Source organism: Ostrea edulis, chromosome 4 (genome assembly GCF_947568905.1).
Source record: "Ostrea edulis chromosome 4, xbOstEdul1.1, whole genome shotgun sequence".
Classification (NCBI taxonomy): Eukaryota; Metazoa; Mollusca; class Bivalvia; order Ostreida; family Ostreidae; genus Ostrea; species Ostrea edulis.
The window spans coordinates 16366283-16383780 of NC_079167.1; the positions used below are offsets into that span (position 1 = coordinate 16366283).

The 17498-nt window shown below is 34.5% G+C and overlaps 1 protein-coding gene across 5 annotated transcripts in view; it reads right to left on the reverse strand.

Moving 5' to 3' along the window:
• The window catches only part of LOC125668734 (heparan sulfate glucosamine 3-O-sulfotransferase 5-like), a 55089-nt gene extending 37632 nt beyond the window's left edge, over nt 1-17457 (reverse strand). Inside the window, exons 1-2 of one of the 5 annotated variants that reach the window (XM_048903110.2) lie at nt 17098-17457; nt 4740-4816 (exon numbers count right to left, since the gene is read on the reverse strand). In XM_048903110.2, the coding sequence (XP_048759067.1) occupies nt 4740-4784 (45 nt within the window). In that variant the 5' untranslated portion in view covers nt 4785-4816; nt 17098-17457. Of the gene's footprint in view, nt 1-3810; nt 4009-4739; nt 4822-7539; nt 7583-17097 lie in introns of those variants that run through there. The other 4 variants (XM_048903108.2, XM_048903109.2, XM_056162081.1 and 1 more) reach the window with 4 other exon arrangements.
• Between the last annotated feature and the right edge of the window lie 41 nt (nt 17458-17498).

The following is a 17498-nucleotide window of genomic DNA, read 5'->3' on the forward strand; positions in this document are numbered from 1 at the left end:
ACTGATTTGTTTAAAAAATTTAAGTCCAAGGAGCATAACTCTGCCAAAAATTATCTGACCGGAACCACAAAGTAACTTCACATGCATATTCTCATTATATTTCTACATTCCAATTTTCAATACAAAATGTCCATGTATGATTGAAATAATGAGCAGAAACTGAATTGTTTAAAAAAAAAATTAAGTCCAAAAGGACACATTCTGCCATACATTATTCAACTAGGGCTTAAGACCTGTGTAACATACATATATCCTGAATTTCAATTTAAAATGGCATGTATGACTGAGATGATGAGTAGAAACTATGAATTTTTTGACATTTTCTAAGTCCAATGGGCACAACTTTGTCAAAAATTATTTAACCAGAACAAAATAAAAACTTGACCAGGATATTCCCACGATGAATCTATATACCATATTTCACTTGAATATGTGCATCTGAAGCAAAGATAATGAATGGAAACTGAATTATGTGATGGAATTACAGAGGGGTAGAAGTATATGCCCCAGCCATTAAATACTTCAAAACATAGAATTTAAATTTCAATAAGGACACCGACCAAGCAGGAGATATTTGGTAGAGTGCTCACATCCGATGTTATTGTATCTTCTAAATTTTGCTATTGATATCAAGCCTACTTACTGCCATCATCACGGTGTGATGTCAAAATTATTGATTTTTGTGGTCTTCAAGACAAATGAGTTCCACATCATGGCAGCCTCAATAGATGGCGGGAATTTCAATTTTTAACGTTTTCAAATGAGTACTGAAGCTTATCTAGGCCGTATATCAACAGAATAGTATGACAATTTTTTATCATATAATTAATCCTACCATTTATCATTGCCTTCCCCTTTAACAAACTAGACAGTGATTCCTTATACACACCCAACAAACTAAACAGTGATTCTTCATACACACCCAACAAACTAGACAGTGATTCCTTATACACACCCAACAAACTAGACAGTGATTCCTTATACACACCCAACAAACTAGACAGTGATTCCTCATACACACCCAACAAACTAGACAGTGACTCCTTATACACACCCCAACAAACTAGACAGTGACTCCTTATACACACCCAACAAACTAGACAGTGACTCCTTATACACACCCAACAAACTAGACAGTGACTAGAGGTTGTTTTTATGAAAAACAAATATCTCCCTGGCTCCCCAAATTGGAAGTGTTCCAAATGAAACCTCCTCCTTTTAATGTACTGCATGGTATGGAGGAGAAAGCATGAGCAGGAACATAAACAATATGAACTCCAAATTGCCACATAGGAGAAATGTTTATAAACTATTTTACACCCTTCACCCCTCAGATCCACTATAGCTTTAGGACAACAATTGGATCCTCCTGTATCATACAAAGTTTCAAGTCTATCAGATAAGCCATATAGGAGAAGCGTTCACAAGTTATTTTAACATCATCCACCCCTCTTAGATCCACTGTAACTTTTAGGAAAATAATCGGATCCTCCTGTCCAGACAATATGCACATCTACAAATGGCAATGAAGCATTGTACAAAGTTTCAAATCTACCCAATAAGCCATATAGGAGAAGTGTTCACAAGCTATTTTACATCCTCCATCCCTCTTAGATCTACTATTACTTTTAGGAAAATAATTGGATCCTCCTGTCCAAACAATATGCACATCTACCAATGGCAATGAAGCATTGTACAAAGTTTCAAATCTATCCAATAAGCCATATAGGAGAAGTGTTCACAAGCTATTTTACATATCCACCCCTCTTAGATCTACTATAACTTTTAGGAAAATAATCGGATCCTCCTGTCCAGACAATATGCACATCTACAAATGGCAATGAAGCATTGTACAAAGTTTCAAGTCTATCCGATAAGCCATATAGGAGAAGCATTCACCAAGATTTTGTGACAGACAGACGGACAGAAAGTACAAAAACAATATGTTTCCCCTGAAAGAGGGGAGACATAATTCCTTATACACACCAAACAAACTAGACAGTGATTCCTTTTAGAGAGTGCAGCAAGTAGCCTGAATGGCCACAACTTCTAAAGATTGGGACAAGGAAAATTTGAGCCAGAGAAACGACCACATTCATTTGCATGTTGTCTAACAATGTCACCATGTACACTTACTTACTTAGGAAAAAATGCTTGATTATCCTAAAAGTACCTTTTATGAAGTGCTCTGATTTAGAGGAGACTTTTAATGCAGATGTATGGAAGAGGCAAACCTCAATATCTGCCTCTTGGCACTCGGAGAGCTTCATGCTAAGGAAATGTTCCATCTCAATTGACATGTTTCAATGATGATAAAATAGCCTGACCATGATTTTCATGCTTAGGAAGAATAAAGGATTCAGATTTAGATATCACTATCCAATTTTGACATTTTTTATCAGCATTTCAATGCTTTTTCCAGTTTTATTTTCATTAATGTAAACATTTCCAGCAAAATACACCATATTAAGTGGCAAGACACCCAAAAAAAACCCAATCAGAAATATTTTATATTCCATGCAGAACATGGTGTATTGATTCAACTTTCTGAAGAAAGTTCCAATATTTCCTCTTGGGAGCTCAGTAAAAGAATAATGTGCTGCTAATAAATTGTGTGTTACATTTGAATCCTTGTATGACAACCGATTCAATAATTCTCAGCTGGTGGACACTAAATAAACACAAAACTAATATTACACAGGTTTTCTTCCCTAGTGATCCTTTAAATAATACACACTACAAATATACTTTCATGTAAATAAAGACAAAGTCAAAGCTGGAGACCAACACCTTGAGGTTTGATTTACAAAAGATTCTCAGGAGTGGATACCATGTGGTATTATACAGGGTCTGGATCCCAAGTATAAACTTACAGAAATAAAACAGATCACCAACACGTCATGAGAATAATTTTATCGTGCATTCTCATGATGTGTTGGTCATCTGCTTTATTTCTCTAAGTTTCATGTAAATAGTTGACCAATTGGTTGAGAAATACTATCACCCTCTGAATGATACACCCCCCCCCCCCACTCCAGCATGATAGAATGTACTAAGCAATGGTCAACATTACTTAACAATGGGTAGTGTTACAAAAAAATGTTGACTTCGTGAAATTTATGTGTGTTAGGTTCACCATTAAAAACATACGAACTTTTGTTAAAAATATGCCAATTGTAATACACGTAGTTTATAACATTCAGTATAATATAATCCAGACTGCATGCAACAGACGGTAGCATTGGAAATCGTCACCACTTGAAAAACCATTGTCAATCTCGGCTTCAACTCGGTCTTGAGTTGACATTTTCCAATGTTTCCCTCACAAGCATGCAATATTTATATAATACCATCCCTAGTCAAAATACATGAATAAAACTACTTGTTGCCTGTCTTTCAGTGAATCATATTCTTCATGAAATATGAATGCGACCCGACTGTTATACTTCCCAATCACTCCACTCTGTGGACGGATATCACACCCAATAAATGATTCTGTTAGTATGATAAAATGTCAGCAGACCATGCCAACAGATATAATCCATAGAGAGATGACTTTTTCTGACAGTCTTAACCTAATTTACCAGACATACCAAACAACACAGCCATCTAGAATGTACTTTTATGTCAATCTCAGAAGAAATTATGAAATCTGTATCCATAATTTTCAAAATACATAATTTGACAACATTATATATCTTATGATGATGACTGATCATGTACAAAATATCAATGATATCAGTAAAATTTATATATTCAACACTTTAATGAAACCTTTTACACAAATCATTTCTTTTTATCAAGTCTTACCTCAATCTGAGTCTATCTCCTGAAGGAGATACTTTTCAATCCATTCCATCTTCTTCTGATTGGGATATTGACTGGACTTTGATCCTTCCCCCGCCTCTTCTGATTGGGATATTGACTGGACTTTGATCCTTCCCCCGCCTCTTCTGATTGGGATATTGACTGGACTTTGATCCTTCCCCCGCCTCTTCTGATTGGGATATTGACTGGACTTTGATCCTTCCCCCGCCTCTTCTGATTGGGATATTGACTGGACTTTGATCCTTCCCCCGCCTCTTCTCTCTTTGTCGTTTCCCTGTTCCTTTCTCTGATTTACTTGTTTCTTTTTACAGCTTTAGCCACATGATTAATCCAATATCATCAATTTGGTTACATTTTATATACAATGGCCAGGAATAAAGTTTTCACTTGGGAACACATAGGCTGTAGAAAGAACACTACCTTTGCTATGCCAGTAATTTCCCCTTTATCTGTATCGAATGACCTATGCATTGTGTCTCCAGTTACAAAACCATAAACCTACTAGCAGTCATGTGACAATTTATTCTCCATTCTGATCATGCAAAAGTGATTTGATACACCAGATTTCTATTCTAAATGGTATCAAGCCCAGTAACACAGCTAGTATTAGTTACTGCCAACTTGAACTTCCTAACCAAGAGCCCATGACAAAAAAGTTCATGTGTACTGACATGTAAAGAGGCATGTCTATATACACTTCAAAGACCAATTTACATGTAACATTTTGTTTTCTGGTCTGTAGTTTGACCATACATGCATCTGTGTATTCAAGGTGAATTTTTTTTTTTGTATTTCTTCTTTATTCTATTAAATTTTTGCTTGTTCGTTTGTTTTACGTGAACAATATTCAAGAGAAGAAAAAAGTCAGATTGCAACAGCATCACATCAGATTCGCAAAAGAAAGAACTTACCTTGATTTTTTCTCTTTTCCAGTCCAGAATCAAATGACTCTGCATGTCAGTAAAATGCTTGGTGATTTAGAAACTATCTACTCTGAAAAGACAGAGATGAGCCAATGATTTAACACTTTGTATTATCCAGATGTTATAACAAAAGGATCAGGCACAACTTCTTAAAACTTACACTGACCTCTCCCATAGCCAATGAGTAGGAAACACAAACACAAGAATACAATGTCTGAAAACACAATGAAGAATGCATACTTCCTATCATAAATAAAAGGATTGTCCCAAAATTCTGTAAACTGAACACAATAAAATTATTCTATGTAATACCATTAAACCAATATATTTTCTTCCATAAAAGCTTTTATGTTGTATGATAACTAAAATTTCAACGCTTCGTATCTAGTTTACTTCTGAAGAACAGATGTATGGGTACCGGTACTATAGTATTAAATGTATGGGTACCGGTACTATAGTATTAAATGTATGGGTACCGGTACTATAGTATTAGATGTATGTACCGGTACTATAGTATTAGATGTATGTACCGGTACTATAGTATTAGATGTATGGGTACCGGTACTATAGTATTAGATGTATGGGTACCGGTACTATAGTATTAAATGTATGGGTACCGGTACTATAGTATTAGATGTATGTACCGGTACTATAGTATTAGATGTATGGGTACCGGTACTATAGTATTAAATGTATGGGTACCGGTACTATAGTATTAAATGTATGGGTACCGGTACTATAGTATTAGATGTATGTACCGGTACTATAGTATTAGATGTATGTACCGGTACTATAGTATTAGATGTATGGGTACCGGTACTATAGTATTAAATGTATGGGTACCGGTACTATAGTATTAGATGTATGGGTACCGGTACTATAGTATTAAATGTATGGGTACCGGTACTATAGTATTAGATGTATGGGTACCGGTACTATAGTATTAGATGTATGGGTACCGGTACTATAGTATTAGATGTATGGGTACCGGTACTATAGTATTAGATGTATGGGTACCGGTACTATAGTATTAGATGTATGGGTACCGGTACTATAGTATTAGATGTATGGGTACCGGTACTATAGTATTAGATGTATGGGTACCGGTACTATAGTATTAGATGTATGGGTACCGGTACTATAGTATTAAATGTATGGGTACCGGTACTATAGTATTAGATGTATGGGTACCGGTACTATAGTATTAGATGTATGGGTACCGGTACTATAGTATTAGATGTATGGGTACCGGTACTATAGTATTAAATGTATGGGTACCGGTACTATAGTATTAGATGTATGGGTACCGGTACTATAGTATTAGATGTATGGGTACCGGTACTATAGTATTAGATGTATGGGTACCGGTACTATAGTATTAAATGTATGGGTACCGGTACTATAGTATTAAATGTATGGGTACCGGTACTATAGTATTAGATGTATGGGTACCGGTACTATAGTATTAGATGTATGGGTACCGGTACTATAGTATTAAATGTATGGGTACCGGTACTATAGTATTAAATGTATGGGTACCGGTACTATAGTATTAAATGTATGGGTACCGGTACTATAGTATTAAATGTATGGGTACCGGTACTATAGTATTAGATGTATGGGTACCGGTACTATAGTATTAGATGTATGGGTACCGGTACTATAGTATTAAATGTATGGGTACCGGTACTATAGTATTAAATGTATGGGTACCGGTACTATAGTATTAAATGTATGGGTACCGGTACTATAGTATTAAATGTATGGGTACCGGTACTATAGTATTAAATGTATGGGTACCGGTACTATAGTATTAAATGTATGGGTACCGGTACTATAGTATTAGATGTATGGGTACCGGTACTATAGTATTAGATGTATGGGTACCGGTACTATAGTATTAAATGTATGGGTACCGGTACTATAGTATTAGATGGGTGGCGCAATATGTGACGTCAAAAAACTTCAAGCCAAAATGTCATTGTAGACTATTCACATCATACTAAATACTAGTGAACCAAACATCTTGTTGAGTAAAATCCGTAACTTTTATTTCAAATGCATTTTTGTACTATGACATATAATTCTGGACACAAGTGTGATGTACTCTGTAACAGATAAAATTCAAAGTCAAATAAGATTTCGGCTATGGAGTTGGACATAAATCTGGTTTTATTTCTAATTCTTTATATTTACATTTCCAATGTTTTTACCTTCAATATCTTTATGATAGCCATTTCCTAATGAATGTGAACATTGTGTGTATGAATCTTGATAAATGTAGTACGACTACTCCAATGGCTGGGAATATTACGACAAAAATGAAAGTAAAATGCAAAATATGAATAAGAAAATACATGAGAATATGAACATAAGGATATAAACAGCAACGCTTCAAACCAGTATAAGTTATATGACACACCAATGAAGTATGCTGGCGTAAAGCAGTACAGAGACTCATACAGAAGTATACATTGTACCGGCCCTAACTGTTCCAAGATAATACAAATTGCTAGACTAATTGGTCAACAATTACATTACCATATGTAGATTGTTAATTGGTAGACGCAACACCTAATTAGCATTCATAGTTACTCCAAAATAATGAACAATTTCTGTCTGGTCAGTTCAATAGTTTCTAAATGCTAATGAAATCTTCTTATCAAGTCTACAATGCAATAAAACAATGCATAACCAACAAATACATGATTACATAACTTGTCTCCAATATCTAAAATTATTTGGAGTACAGTTTCTAAATCTAATTGAATAAATCTAAAATGCTCACGTCTTTCAGAAAACATACAGTGCAGCTTTGGATTAAAAAATGTTTTTTATCGCATGTGTGCATTGGAAAGATAAAACTATGCTTTTGTTTACTTAAATACCTCCTATCCTCACCTTAACAATCACATACTCCAATATAAGGTAAAAATCACAACAACAATTTTTTTAATATTGCATCCTGTGTAAGAAGAGGTCACTTGATGTCCCCTTATCTGACCAAGAACATGAAGGCATCTATCAGATTTTTAGTCTCTGCATCACCTACCCAATCTGAGGACAACATATTCCACAATTGTTACATATGAACAAAAAATATCAACAGGTATTTGAATATCAACCCAAAAACTTACATTGCAAAAGAGATTACCGGTAGTAGTATATTGCTTGTGGGTAAAATGGAGAATTTGAAAATGAAGTATCTATCATAAATTGTTCTAATTTTATTTTCCCCTTCATATTTCCTTAATGGCATGCAAAGAGCATGACCTGTGACACTTTTATTGAACTGAGACAGTCCAACTGCAAATAACCCCAAAGTGTACAAGTAAACTGGTCTAGCAAAGAGATCTTAATGTTGTATCTCGATCTGTCATTTAACAACTAAAAATCATTTCAAAAGGCCTATAACTTTCCCTTTTGATCCTGAGCTTAGCAATTGGTACAGAAACAGCTTGCATACAGTTAATTGTACAAACAAAAGAAATTATTTATGAGCATATCAATAGATTTATTTCTTTGTGTACCTGTTTTTGGTTTTTTTTGCTCAGCATTTCAGATCCAATCTTTAAGCACATGGTCATTCATAAAAGATGAGTTAATGATGTCATGAAGTCTTAGTCATCATTGCTATTTGAAAAATATTCTGAAAATTTACTAATAAAGAAGAACAAAGGTGGACTAGCGTTTGATTTGATGATAAACAAATGTCTCCCAAGCTCCCCGAATTGGAAGTGCATCAGTCGTCCTCTCCTTAATGTACTGCATGGTACGAAGGAGAAAGCATGGGCAGGAACATAGACATTATCAACTCCAATAAGCCATATAGGAGAAATGTTCACAAACTATTTTACACCCTCCACACCTCTTAGATCGGCCACTATAACTTTAAGGATAACAATTGGATCCTCCTGTTTCTATAATAAGCACATTTGCAAATGGCATTGAAGAATTGTACAAAGTCCCAAGTCTATTGGATAAGCCATATAGGAGAAGTGTTCAAAATCTATTTTAAGATCCTCCACCCCTCTTAAATCCACTATAACTTTTAGGAAAATAATTGGATCCTCCTGTCCCAACAATATGCACATTTACAAATGGCAATGAAGCATTGTACAAAGTTTCCAGAGTGAGTTAATTAGATCCGATTACAAACCTTTCTGAGAGTTTGGTAAGTTCTCCATTTTATAGATTATCAAAATTAGCCTGACCAACTTTCAATGGCGATATATTAAAATGGCAGACTTATATGATTCTTTTGAAATCTACAATTCAATAGTTTAGCTTCCTTAAATCACTTATAGAATTTGAAGTTGCCTCAACAATAAATAGGTTTTTTTTTCCAAATACTAACTACCTATTTGAAAGATACAGACTGAAATATAAGATACTGCACTCTTTAATGCAAGCATTACTGAAACTGACCACTGCTTCACACAATTTGTAGATGGAAACATACATTGGAAAAAGTCCAGAGAACTATGGAAATTTACTCATATCCATTATACTGGACAATTTGCCTGGAGAATTCACAAAATATCTTGCACCTGAAAATGGTGATAAGAACTGGCAACTTCAAAGCTAAGGAAATCAACACAATACATACAAGACACAGGACTGTTCTAAGACATATACATGCAGCTACATACCAAATAAATGTGCTGTTTTAAGAAGAAAACAAGACATGTCTAAGCCTCCTTCCCCAAAATTATGGTATACAGCACTTATAATGCATTGAAGAATTAACTCTGCATGATGAGAAAGAACAAGATCCATTATACACAGGAAACCTTTTCTAACCTGGTAATGACCTTGACTTTGGACATACTGACCAGCCAAGTTGATGTGCACATTGATGCACATCAACCTACCACGTACGAAGTTTGACAGCCTCAGAGGTAAAGCATTCTCCTGTAATCCATTGCACAAGATCCATTATACACATTAAACATGTCTGACACTGTAGTGACCTTGACCTTGGATACATATACTATCCTGTCTGGGCAATAGGGATCATCTGCATGTTAATATGTGTATCAGCCTACCAAGTATAAAGTCTGAAAGGTGAAGCATTTTTTACTAATCTGTTGCACAAGCTTCATTATACACATTTTAAAGCTTTCTGACCTGGCTGTAACGGTCACCATTCAGAAATTTTTCATTTCAGTTAAGGAAGCAAAACCTCAAAATTCTGTTTTCTTTGTTCAGTTTTATTTTGTGCAAGGAAATAAAATGAATTAATGAAATCTATTTCAAGAATGAGGACTCTATATAATTATATTTTCTCATCTTTTTAAAAAATGCAAAGATCAATATTTCTATTATGCATTTCATTAAAGGGGCATGGACACGATTTGGGCTGAAAATTTTCAAATTTTATTTTTCCATTTTTAATGTTTACAATGCTTACTAAGGTATATCTAATGGTCAGCTAAAAAAAATTCTACATGGATTCAGAAGTTTTGATTTTATTGTAAGATTAGACTACATGTAATGTGAAAAGTTATTGGAAACTGTACATCAAGTGCAATGTACGAAACTCAGATATAGGAGTACAAAAACTGGTACGAAACTCAGATATAGGAGTACAAAAACTGGTACATAATATGCTCTTGAAAAGCTTATATAGGGTGTTTTTTCTTAAGCCATGATTTGTAGAACTTTGCCTAAGGTAGTATCAGCCATCATCAGGCTGTGATATACATTCTTTTGCATCATATGAATAAAAGGTCCTAGCTTAAAAACTGTTACAGTGGGTATATAGACAAACCAAGAGTTCTGTGTGTAAAATTTCCCCCACAATACAATCTGTAAATGTTTTAAACATCAAAGAAAATAAAAAATTGTTGAAAATCAAAATCCTTGCACTATATATGCACACGTGCATCTTCAAGTTGTTTACAAAGGCCCTGGCTTTAAAATTGTGATAGGAGTTCAGGATACGCGATGTTTCTTAATAATATTATAATTTTTCGTGACATTTCACGTACTATTCACTTGCATTCTATCTCGTTTCTATAAAAAATCTTGGGGTATATTACCATGTCTGTTTTAATGTTTGCATATTTTGATAGTTCCTGATTGTTGCAAGTAAAGATGTGAAGTTGGCACTTATGTTTTACACTAAGTTGTATAAATGCAGCAAAGAAAGAGAGAAAAATCTTTGCAACAATCTGGTATCGAACCTGGGACCCTTGCATTCCTAGTTAGGTGATCTAACCACTGAGCTACCAAAGTATGGTAATTTAATATTACTACAATATAAAATTCAAACCTATTTTGGAAATTGTACAAGAACTCTTCATCGAGGAGATAAAAAATAATTTTACAGAAAATGTCAGAAACATCGCGTATGTCCTTAAAAGGAAAAACCATATACCCACTTTATGATATTTCCTAAAAAATTGTAGAAAAAAAATATCCTTACCACATGCACATCTTCTATACCCATCAATACAGATACAAGCATTCAGTAAAACTTGAAAACCGTGGGAGGAGTTGCACAAACAAATCATGTACTCTCTAAGCAAAATTTTCTAAAAATTGACTATATTCAACATCCTGTAACTTTCTCAAAGATTGAAAGAAAAAAAAATCAAAATTCTTGCCACATGGACATCTTCAATATCCATACAAACACTCTGTAAAACAAAAAGGTGAGTTGAAAATTGTGACATGCAATAATGTTATATGGAGGGCACATAGTTTGAAGCAAATTAAGTTTGTATCCTCCATATAACATTAATTTTCAAATAAAGGGGCAAAACTCCCGCAAGAGATGTTGAAATGAATCAAAATTGCAACATGATCTAGTGCATCGTCACAAACCACGGGTTATTGTTTCATTCTATTTCACTTGTGAAATAGAATGAAACAATAACCTGTGGTTTGCGACGATGGATCTAGTGTGACTCACGAAGCAGCTACAAAGCAAGTTTCAGCTTCATCTGTAACAGAACAAGAGGCCCATGGGCCACATCGCTCAGGTCACCTTGGCCCATATCTAAAGATTTTCCCTATATATTCACATGTAAAACTTTGATCCCTATTGTGGCCCCAACCTACCCTCAGGAGGCCATGATTTTTACAAAATTGAATCTGCACTATGTCAGGATTCAGGAAGCTTTCATGTAAATGTAAACTTCTTTGGCCCAATGGTTCTTGAGAAGATTTTCTCTACATTATCATATTAGTATGTAAAACTTCAACCCTCCATTGTGGCTCCATCCTACCTCTGGGGGCCATGATTTTAATAAACTTGAATATGCACTATGTCAGGAAGCTTTCATGTAAATCTTAGCTTTTCTGGCCCAGTGGTTCTTAGGGCTGGGTATCGTTTGGAAAATTTTGATACGATACGTATTGCAATACAGAGAGACGATATGCGATACGTACTGACAATACAATATAAGTACATTTACACTTAATTTTGAGGATCAAAATGATTAAATAAAAACAAAAATAAAACTTCACCTATTCTTTTTGTTTCATTTGCATATAGTGTTAGCTTGAATTAATCTATCATAAAAGACAATTGTGCATGAAATTATTATTATCGGTTTGCTTTTATCAATATTGTTAACATATTTTTCTCTTCATAAAAGCAAGGGCATCCACATTCTCTGGCTTTAAACAAACCCTAATTACTGATACAATATCTTCTGCTCTAAGTCTAAGGCAGCAGAGGAAATTATTTTCAAGATGAATATTCACAAATGAATTATAACTTCATTTATTTGTTCATATATTTCTTCATTCAAAAATTGCGACTGCAGATCACGTTCGACTCTGATTACTACATACATCATTCATCGATAGATTTCTCGCCATTTTTCTGACAGTAAACTTTATGATGTCATCGCAAATGTGTTGTTAAATTACTTGTACCGCCAGAGCTTACGACCTCTGTTCCACAAACGTTACACTTTGGTTTTTTCAAGCTACAGATATGTAATATTTGAAAACTGAGACCACGGTATCATCACCACGCGCACACTTTCGACACATGTTTGCGTTGTATGCAGTCATGGAGCAAATGACATTTAAATAGTTCGTTCGTATATTTTCAATTTATTTGTTAACTCGTTCATGAAATCTCTTACTCGCTATATCGGTTATCTTATCGCTCAAAAATACCGATGTATATCAATAATCGATATATTGATCCAGCCCTAGTGGTTCTTGAAAAGAAGATTTCTAAACATTTTCCCTATATGTATTCGTATGTAAAATTTTGATCCCTATTGTGGCCCCATCCTACCCTCAGGGGCCATGATTTTAACAAACTTGAATCTGCACTATGTCAGAAAGCTTTCATGTAAATTTCAGCTCTTCTGGTCCAGTGGTTCTTCAGAAGATTTTTAAATGACCCCACCCTATTTTTGCATTTTTGTAATTATCTTCCCTTTGAAGGGGGCATGGCCATTTAATTTGAACAAACTTGAAAGACCTTCACCTATGAATGGATGTTTTTGGCCAAGTTGGGTTGAAATTGGCCCAGTGGTTCTGGAAAAGAAGTCGAAAATGTAAAAAGTTTACAGACAGACGATGGACAACTGGCGATCAGAAGAGCTCAACAGAGCTTTCATCCCATGACCAAATAATGAAAATAGAAACAGAAAACCCCGAATGGATGAACAGATGTTAAGACATCCCTTTACCATAATATGTCACGTCTAAAGACGAGTGAAAAAAAGGTTAAACTTAAGAAATGATGCATGAAACAAATATATATATGCTTTTTCACTTAAGCTGCAAATTAAAAGTTTCGAAATCGCCCTTCTTATTTCATAACGAGCTTCTACCTGTCCATGAAGCAAGGCTCTAAAGGTAACATGTATGTAAAAGAAAAAATGAAAAAATCAGCAAAAGAATAATCTCTACATACATTCACTGAAAATTTTGTGATCCATATGGGCGCTGCCATTTTTTTGTTCATCAAGTTGCTTCAACAGTTATTCATGTCTTAAATTTTGAATGCCAAAAATACAAGACTTTTTACTTGCAACTGGTAATTTAAACACTCAATCTGTTCAAAATGAATGGTATAATTATCATGGTCATAGTTTTTAACCTAATCATTAAATAGAAAAACAGTATTGTGACTAAATAGATGAACCAGTTCATGAGTTAATAAAAATATGCAATACATGTATAAGCTTAACTGTTTAACCAATTTTAAATTTGTTGGTTAATTTTGTTTATTTTCAGCTGTCTTTTAAATTGCAAACGAGATGTATTGTTGTTGTTTATAATTGTTTAGTTTGAAAGAAAAAATTGAAGCTAAATACGACGTCGCAATGTACTATTTACGTTGGCTGGCATTATTCCCCTTGTTAAATGAATAGGTGGATCATATAGTTATCCTCATATTTATATTCCCCCTTTAATATTTGGATGTTACAGGGAGTTTAGCACAAGAATATAATTTTCAAGTGAATGGATATTTCTGATTTACCGTACTTAACTAAATTATGATTATCACTTGGGACAATGTGCGAAACTAATTTTTCAATTCTGTACACATTCGGTCCACAATCAATTTATTTCCTATAGACCACACCAAATTCCTATATACCGAAATAAAAACACTAAAATTAGCACATGAAAACTAATTGCAGAAGATGCAAGATATATCATGGAAACCTTGCAATTATGAACATTGATAGGTTAGATGTTTTCAGCATTCTAAAAGAACAGTTAAAGCTTCAAAAAGTTTGTGCTCAGTGGGTCTCCCATCTCCTTACAGAAGAGGTCCCGAGGGGATCCAGGTTAGAATAGATCCTCAGTACTCCTTGCTTGTCATAAGAGGTGACTAATGTAAATGGGATGGTCGTTCAGATGAGACTGCAAAAACTGAAGCCCTGTGTCACAGTGGGTATGACATGATAAAGATCCCTCCTTGCTCAATGGCTATAAGCATCAATGCTAGCATAAGCCGTAATTTTGCACCCCTTTACCAGCAGTGGTGATATCTCCATATGAGTGAAAGATTAGAGATGGGATGTTAAACAATAACTTACAGATAGCATAAACACATAGGTATAGAAATGGCCACCCAGTTCCTTAAAGCAATTACGAAAATTGGATTAGCAGTGATTATATGAGATTGCTATTGGTAACGAAACTTGGATTTATATTTTTTAACTTGCTACTAAACACAATGAGGTGTGGATTGGCAAAACTGATCAGGGGCACATGAAGATGACAGCGAAAGTACACATCAACTTGATTCTGTTCCATTCCCCTAGTGATTGGGATAAGCATGCACCCGGTGCCATTGTCACAGTAAATTAAAAAATGGCACATAGATATTGAAAATGCTGCGCCATTGTGGCTCATATTGTTGATATACTTAGTTTGAGCTTTTCCCCACTGACTACGTAGACAGACGAACTTTTTGAAACTTTAGAGCTGTTCCCCTACTGAATCTGTATCAATTTTGTGCTTGAAAAATCTGTATCGCTGTAGTGCTTTTGAAATAGTACAACTCTTTTCGTCCATTTTCGTCAAATATGACTTCAATTTCCTCAGTACCTAATCAAACAGTAAAAAGTTATTTGATTGGTTAATACCGTTAATTTGGAATTTTAACACGCATGGACTGAAGATGGAATCGAAAAAATTCCTAAGCCCAACAAAGGGCAAACTTTCCTTAATTTTCACCATAATGATAAACCATTAGACACTGTAGAAGCAGCTATTGAACACAAAGATTATGACACAGAAGAGCCTAAAGAAAACAATGACGTGGAAAAGTAAAAACAAACACAAACGATGAGAATCTTAAAGTAAAACAGAAATTTAACACAAATTGGGAGAAAATATGTTATTGTAGATTTGCCAATATCAGTATTATGCAGTCAGTATTAAGAAAACTAAAGTTACACATATACACGCACAATCAGTATGTGTGACACTACTGACAGTCTGTCAGTAGTGTTTAGATTATAATTCACTGGTCTCTCGGATTTGTCATTTTAAATGTCACATAAAAATTTCAATATGGCACATTGATTTTAGAAATGTCACATTGACACTAGCTGGTAACGTGCCATTGTCAGTCACACTTAGCAATTTGCTTATCCCATCACTGTTTCCCCCTCTTCTTCAAAATGGAATACTCTGATTCGAATGATTTGTCATTAGATTGTGGAACATTTTATTATAAAAAGGGGTTGGAAGAAACAAATCAACGTAACATAGACTATATATGATTTGGTCAGATTTTCTAATGACAAGTTGGTCTATCGCCGTTTTGATCAATATAGACCGATGACATTTCGTCTATCGGCAGCGACATATATGGTATATATATGTCTATGCTATCGTTCCACCATTAATTTCACACAATACTTGGGACACGCCAATATCTATAAATTTCATGCTTCGCTCGGTCCAAAGGTCACATCGTATATACATAAGTATTATACATAAGTATTATACATATCATGTAGTGAAGGATCATAGGGGGCGAAGCCCTCTCACGGCCTGAAGGGCCGTGAGAGCGGAGCTCTCCCTATAAGTAACACGTACATACATGTTTAACAGGAAAATAATGAAAAATTAAACCATACCTATGGAACTTAAAAATTTTGGTCCAAATGGCGTCGATTCGAATATTAGCGCGTGGACATGTATTTCTCCATTTTGAATCTCGTCTACCCTAGTTTACGTCATTTTGAGATGTTACATAAAATCCGTAAAAGCATGTAAATCTTATTTTCTTAATCATATATAATCACTCCTTGATTAACGCCATGTCTCCTATGTTTGTAAATTTGCTAAATAACGATGCTGAATATGACGTCACAATGTACTGTTTACATTAATTGCGTTATATTTCCCACGTTCAATATATAGGTGGATCAAATGTCCAAAATTAGGATGCTTTGATACAGCTTTGTCCTCGTGCTAACTTCGGGTTGTTTTTTGTCCTGTTTTGGATATAGATACTAATGCCACTACTTTTTGCTTCGCCCTCAAACACGGTCACGCCGTAAAACATATTATTAAAAAAAAGTTATATAGGTTCCTGACCTGTGTAAGTTACTCCACACAAACTTGCTATTCGGGATTGGACGAAACACTGAAAACTAATACTTTATCAAGAAAAAATGGCTTTACTCTAAGCTAAGTGATTGTGACTGAATTTAATATGCGATATATTGTCAAATGCTGATTAATACCATGCAATCTGTGCAACAACGATACGGCAAAAATAATGCTTAGTCCCAGTAAAGCCGTCCCATCATAAAATCTTTTCAGTACAGCGAATTCATGTTTAGAAATGTGTATTCTCTTCATATCAAAAGATAAAATGTGGATATGCTGTGATATTCACCTATTTCATGCTATTCTTGTTCGTCTATGTTCGTGTTTACATCTCAACTTCCAAAAACCTCCATTTTGGGCGTTGCACTAATCACCGCTAGCTACATTACGGGAAGAGAATTCAAGAATACACATTCCAAAAATATAAAAATATCTAACCAAGATATTTGATAAAACATATCATTTTGCAAACTTTCTGAAATGGGAAATGAAACTTGCACACTTCTAAATATGAATTAGATATTTTGATATAATATTATGACATCTATATTTTAAAATATCCGCAATATTTGCTGTCTCTTACTTTGATGAATAAAATTTATAAGAATAAAAATAACATTTTTCATTCATTTTATCACTATCAACAAAGAATGAAACTGATTTTTTTAAAAAAAGAAAGGAAACAAATGA